The sequence below is a fragment of the Martes martes genome (assembly GCF_963455335.1).
Source record: "Martes martes genome assembly, chromosome: 8".
In the NCBI taxonomy this organism is placed as follows: domain Eukaryota; kingdom Metazoa; phylum Chordata; class Mammalia; order Carnivora; family Mustelidae; genus Martes; species Martes martes.
In genome coordinates, this window is record NC_137895.1 from 120,549,545 (window position 1) to 120,555,904 (window position 6,360).

Consider the following 6,360-nt stretch of genomic DNA (forward strand, 5'->3'; position numbering starts at 1 on the left):
CAGACCTGGATGAGACAGCCTCAGAGCAAATGTTGCAGAGTAACAACACAGGAGAGGACTAAGAGAGAATCTTCACCAGATTCCAGAAAGGTAGCACCAGGTGGGAGCTCAGTGAGGAAGAGAGAGTAGGGGGACCAATAAGGTAGAATACCCGAAGAAAAAGAATGAGCCACAAACTGCAATTTCCTAACTGGCTATCAGCTGGGTGCTACCCAGCCATCAGGTAGAAAATGGACAACATCACTCTGGAAATTAGAGGAGTCAAAGGTTACCATGATCATGAACCCCAACTCTTAACCCTACTAACACATCATCTAAGCCCACCTCCCCCTTGTACCCGGGTGTCGTCTTTAAGTAAAAGGAAATGATGAAAACAATATGACAGATGGAGCATTTGCTCCCAGAAAGAATAAATATTGTCAGAAAGAGTTGCTTATGTTGTCACATTGGACTAAGCTTTAACCTGGAGACATACGCACATACCCCGTCTTGCCCAGCACCTCAGAAAGGCTACATAGCAGGGACATTAAGAGTGTGGGATTCTGTATCCACATGGCCTAGGTCTGACTCCTGGATCCACAATTTGCCAACCTTGTGACTCTGGGAAATTTACTTCCTCTCTCTGTGCCTCAGTTTCCTCAACTATGAAATGAAGATAATCATAGTTTCTCCCAGTAGTTTTTAAGGATTAAGTGAGTTAATAAATGTAAAGTGCCTAGATCAATATCTGGCCCATAAAAACATTCACTAAGTGTCGGCTATCTTTACTGCTATTAGCATTACTATTATTACTTTTACCTATTACCTACAGTGTGGGGCTCATGAAGGAAAGATCAGATCAGCTACAGAAAAATTAAGAAATTCTAATTTCTCGGGGTGCCTGCGTTGTCAGTTAAGTGTCCAACTCTTGGCTTTGGCTCAGGCCCTGATCTCAGGGTCCTGGGATCGAGCCCCACTTCAGGCTCTGAGCTCTGTGGGGAGTCTGCTTGAGAATCTTTTTGCCTCACCCTGTGCCCCTTCTGCTCATGCTCTCTTTCTCTAAAATAAATAAATAAATCTTTAAAAGAAATTATAGGGGCTCCTGGGTGGCTCAGTGGGTTAAAGCCTCTGCCTTTGGCTCAGGTCATGATCCCAGGGTCCTGGGGTGGAGCCCCACATCGGGCTCTCTGCTCCGCAGGGAGCCTGCTTCCTTCTCTCTCTCTGCCTGCCTCTCTGCCTACTTGTGATCTCTGTCTGTCAAATAAGTAAATAAAAAATCTTTTAAAAAAAATAAAAGAAATTCTAATTTCTCTCCATAATCAAGTAGTACAGATAAAAATTTGTATCCCTGCCACATAAATAATTAAAATCATAAATGATAAAAGGCATATAAAATAAATTAGACAGGTTTTAAAAAACATGACAGAATGGTATTTAAAAAGCCTTTGAATCAGATTCAGAAAAACATAGCAATTACCTATATTAGCTCAAGAAGCATGCAAAATAGAAAAGAAGTATGCCAAAAGAAGCTAAAAAATTCATCAAAGAATTACCTCAAAAAAGGCCTAGAACCGGGTAATTCAATTAGTGCATTCTTTCAAAATTTCCCCAAGGGGCAATGCCAAAATGAATAACAAACAGTACCAAGGCCTGCAAAAAAATGGAATGCTCCCCAGATCACTGGAAAGCTATATATCTATATATAAGCTTGTATATCTATAGTATACAAACCTGTAACACAAAAAACTAGAGGCCACTATTTTTATCAAAAGTTTTGTTACTCTAGGATTTCTTAGTACCTCTAACATGTTATAATATCCTAATAGGAGGGCTGTGGGAGATTGTTCCTGCACCTCAAGATTTCTTCCAGGCTCCCCCAGACCCTCCTTATGACTATGCCACACAGGAGCCTGGGATTGTTCAATCAGAAAGATTTAGAAGGTCCAAGAGCCAAGAATGTACAGAAGGAAACATAGAAAAAAGAATTCACAAGAGATAAGCAGAGGAAAAGAGACAGTGCACAAAATTGAGGTAAGAATAGCGTTGCTGAGGCACGGAACAGTACGTTCTTCTGGTGAAAATGTAAATTGAACCAACTCTTCCAGGATGTAACTGGTCATATGTGTTTGGAACCAACAATGTATATACTCTTCAACCTAATAATATGACTTCTATCATTCCATCCTGGAGAATTCATTTAATATGGAGATAAGGATTTACATGCAAGGATACACTTAATAGAATTATTAACAGCAAATAAAGCAAAAAGCAAACAGGAAACAGTTAAAATGTCTAGAGCTACAAAGAGTTAAACAGATGGCACGTTCATGTGATGAATTATGCAACAATTAAAAGCAATAGTGGGGGGGGGTAATGATATGTATTTGTCTAATTTTTTTAGGAAAAAAGGTAGACCAAAGTCTAATCTTAAATATATTTTTAAAATATATGTAGGTAGGAAAAACTACTGGAAGGCTATAGACCAAAGCCTTAATATGATCTGTGGGTGGTACAGTTCTGAGTGAATATTTTTTAATACATTTCTCATATTACCTAACTTTCTGCATCAAGCATGTATTACTTTTATAATCAGAAAGAAAGATAAAAACCAAATAATTATTGCACATGGATAAATACTCCTGTGAGTGAAAAAGAACAGTTTTAAGCTTCCATTCACTAAGGACAAAAACAGTCTGAACGTTGTGCACAGAATTCTCCCAAACGTGAATCTCTACACGGGTGCCCTGTAAAGCATAAAGACAAAAAGCAAACCAACCGAATCCCTCTACAGACAGGCTGAGCTGCCTCTCTCCGGGGTTTTCAACACCAGGTTACCGAGGAGGGGCCTCAGCACCCATTTCGCCAAAGTGCAGCGGTTTGAGTCTCTCCCTCGGTTGGAAGAACCTCTACGTAGAGATCCAGGCTTTACAGGGGAGGTTGAGGCAGTGTGAGGAGTTACACACACACAGTGCGAGGAGTCTCACACACACACGCAGAGCACACTCAGACACCCCAGCGCACTCAATCGCGCGGTCCCAGCCAGACAGCGCGAGGCGAGCCCTGCGGCTGCAGCCGCGCCCCACCCGCGCCCCGCAGCCGCCGCCGAGTCCCCTGCCGCCCGCCGCCCCGCGCCGCGGGTACCTGTTCGTGGGGCGCGGTAGCTGGGTCGCCGGGCTCCGGAGCGTCCTCAGCGCGGCGGGCGTACCGCGCGTGGCGTCCCTGCTCTCCTCCACCAAGAGCCTGCACCGCCAGGAAGAAAACTAAGTTGTTACACCTCGCTGACAGGCTCGGCGGCCGCAGCGCGCTCGCACCTGGCCGGGGCGTCCTCGAGCAGCCCGGATCCCCCGCCCGCGGCAGCTCCCAGACCCCGGAGTTTGAAGCCGCTTAGGGCGGGAAGGAAGGGGAAGCACGGACCAGAACGGCGAGCTCGGGAGACCGCGGGGAACCCGACGGCAGGTCCCGCTCCGCAGCGACCGCCCGCCGGAGCCCTCGCCTCGCTCCCCGCCGCAGCCGGTGCCCACCTGGTCCCCGCGTCGCCCCCTCGGCCACCCAGGCCAGGCCCGTCCTGCCTCCTGGACGCCCCCTTACCGGCCCGCCCTCGCGCGACCACCGCCCGTCGGCGACCCTTCGCGGCGGCCCGGAGGCGGGCGGCTGGGGAGCCCCGGGGGGCGCGCGGCAGGCGGGCGGGTTACCTGGAGCGAGCGGGCGCGTCGGTGGAGCACCAGAGCAGGCGCAGCAGCAGCAGCAGCAGCAGGCTGGCGAGCAGGGCGAGCAGCGCGCCCCCCGGCCGCATCCTGAGCCCCACGCACGACCGCCGCCGCCCCGGCGAAGCGCAGCCCGGCCGGCCCGACTCGCAGCTCCCGCCGCCGCCGCGGCCACGCACACCTCCAGTGTTCAAACGCGGCGGGGAGGGGCGACGACGGCGCGCGGCGCGGGCCCGCACTCCGGGCGCCCCGGCCCAGCCTCTCGCGGGGTGCCGGGGACGAAGGGAGAAGGCGCGTGCCGGCTCTCGCCGCCTTGCGCCCAGCCCCGGACCGCTGAGCTCGGCGCTCGGCTTGGCAGTGACGATTCGCCGAGCTCGCCTCCTCTCCTCCCGGAGGCGCTCCGAGCCGCTGCGGGCTTTAGTCGCCGCGCCGCCGCCGCCGCTGCCTCCTCCTCCTCCGCCGCCGCCGCCGCCGCCGCGCGGGGTCACCTGAAGGTTGGGACTCGCGAGCTGGACTCGGTGCTGATTGGGCTCCAACTTTTGTGCGCCCTCGCCTTCTCCGGAGTGCCCGCGGGCTCTTCCCCCGAGCCCACGCAGCTCACCCAAGCACACCACAACTCCTTCCGCGTCCCTGCGGTGGAAAGCAAGGACTCGGAGGGGTGGAAGAGAAGAAAGCAAAGAGCCCACTTCAAAACTTTCTTAAAACTGTGCAGTCGCTCGGCTGGATCGCCCCACGCAAAGGCTGCTAGGGACTTGGTTTCGTTGGATAGATCCTGGTACCCAAGGGGAGGAGGAACCGTCTCTTACTTAGACGCAGATTCAGAGGCGCGGAGAGTGGATTTCCAGGAGCCAGGGAATCTTTAGGGGCTGGCATACTACCACCTGAAGGCCGAGCTTGGCCCCAGCCTGGTTTTGCAAACAGTGTTTTTGGAACACCTCCATGCCTGTTCCTTTGTCTTCTCCATGGCTGTACGTAGCTGTGGGAACCTGCTTTTGGGTTACAAGGCAGGGTTGAGTAGTGGTGACAGAGATCATTTGGGCCGCGGAGCCTAAAGCATTTATCTATCCCTTTTCAGAAAAACTTAGCAGACCATTAATCTAAATCATGTTGGTCTAAATCATATTGGTTAGATACTGGAAAATGGCCCTATGGCAGTGTGATACGGTCTGGCTGTCCTCTTTCTGCCCCAAGCGATTCTGTCCGCGTCCTCCGTGCCTCCAGCACACTGCGCACGTCTCCTGCAGTGCAACCTCAGTTTTGCTCCCGACTCAACCCTTGAGGAACCGCAGTGAACCGTAAACCCTATAACTGTTAGATGGGGCCTCATTAGATCGTACAGAGTTGAGATTTTTCCAAAAGAACACCTGGACTCCACCATCTCGCAAATACTTTGGAAAGGCTTAAACTCTGAAAAGTCTTTAATGAGGTAGCTTTCCCAAGCGACAAAAATATTTGTATTTCACTTGGAGTCTTCTAGAGACATAAGGTCTTGACCTAAAAGACCCACCCCAGGGCCTTTGGGGGAACAAGTCAGCCAAACAACGATAAAGCTGTTGCCAGGGATTTTGTCACTGAAAAAATAACTTATATCCAGAAGAGAAATATGGGCTACCTAGTTCCTTTCTGCTAACCCTGCATTTACTCTAATTAAAAATATTTAGTTGAAAACAAACCAGAACTTTTCACATAATGGTCGATCAATAAATGTTTGATCAACGAATGAAACACCTAGGAAATAACACTTTCCTTAAACAGAAGAAGGAGGAGAAAACTGAAAATGGGTGTGACTGGAAATATGATTTCCTTCCATAGCTCACTCCTGCTGTTAAAATATGTACTAATCAATAAAGAAAAAGTTGCTCCTTTTATATCAGGCCAACATTTTTAGGAATATGGCTGCTTATCTGAGTAGGGCACAAAAAAGCAATACTATATTCAGCTGCTGTTAAAATAATAAAGCAACCCAGTTCTACATGTCTGAAAGTGAGGCATTCTGTTAGACAAGTAGGATATGGCACAATTATCTTGAAAATGAAAAGTTGTCTGGATTTGGGAGATAGTCTGAATTTTATTTCTCTTAGAGCAGAATTGTGCAGACAACTCATACTGAAGACTGTTTGCAGAAAAAGAAAAGGACATTATTGTATCAGCCAGGAAGCTGCAATTTCACCTAATTTACTAAAGTTTAATATTTCAGCACAGCTGGGCTCAAGGCAACAGCAGAAGAGTCAGTCTTGCACCGGGTTCCCTAAACACCCTTGTTGTAAATGAAGTTACTTTTTATCAACCCAATGGCTATCAGCAGGGGACTCACAAAAGCCCATTTTAATTGGAAAACCAAGTGTAAATTTGCACTGGGAATTCTGAACCCAGTGTTAAAATTTGACAGTAGGGAACTTTACCACCAGCTTTGTAAATGAAGACTTGGGTTGGTAAAATATGAATTATCCTGCTTATCCTTGAGAGATTAAAAAGAAAAACAAAAAGCACCTGACAAAATATAAGTCCTTCTGTATTATCAGCCACAGAACCCAAACTGGAAAACTGTATATTTGGTAATTTAAGATTAGTGGGTTTGACCAACAACCTCAGAGATCCATTTGGGTCATTTGGGTAATCTGCTGAGGCCAGGATCTAAAAAGAAAGTCTGGGTGCTATACAGAAGTCGCAGCTGGTG

The 6,360-nt window shown here is 48.6% G+C and overlaps 1 protein-coding gene across 1 annotated transcript in view; it reads right to left on the reverse strand.

The window, feature by feature from the left end:
• The window catches only part of ST8SIA6 (ST8 alpha-N-acetyl-neuraminide alpha-2,8-sialyltransferase 6), a gene marked incomplete at both ends in the record, with an annotated part of 141,576 nt that extends 137,804 nt beyond the window's left edge, over positions 1-3,772 (reverse strand). The window contains 2 exons of the mRNA XM_080811954.1: positions 3,121-3,219; positions 3,672-3,772. Coding sequence (XP_080668080.1) covers positions 3,121-3,219; positions 3,672-3,772 — 200 coding nt within the window. The remainder of the gene's footprint in view (positions 1-3,120; positions 3,220-3,671) is intronic.
• Positions 3,773-6,360: the final 2,588 nt, after the last annotated feature.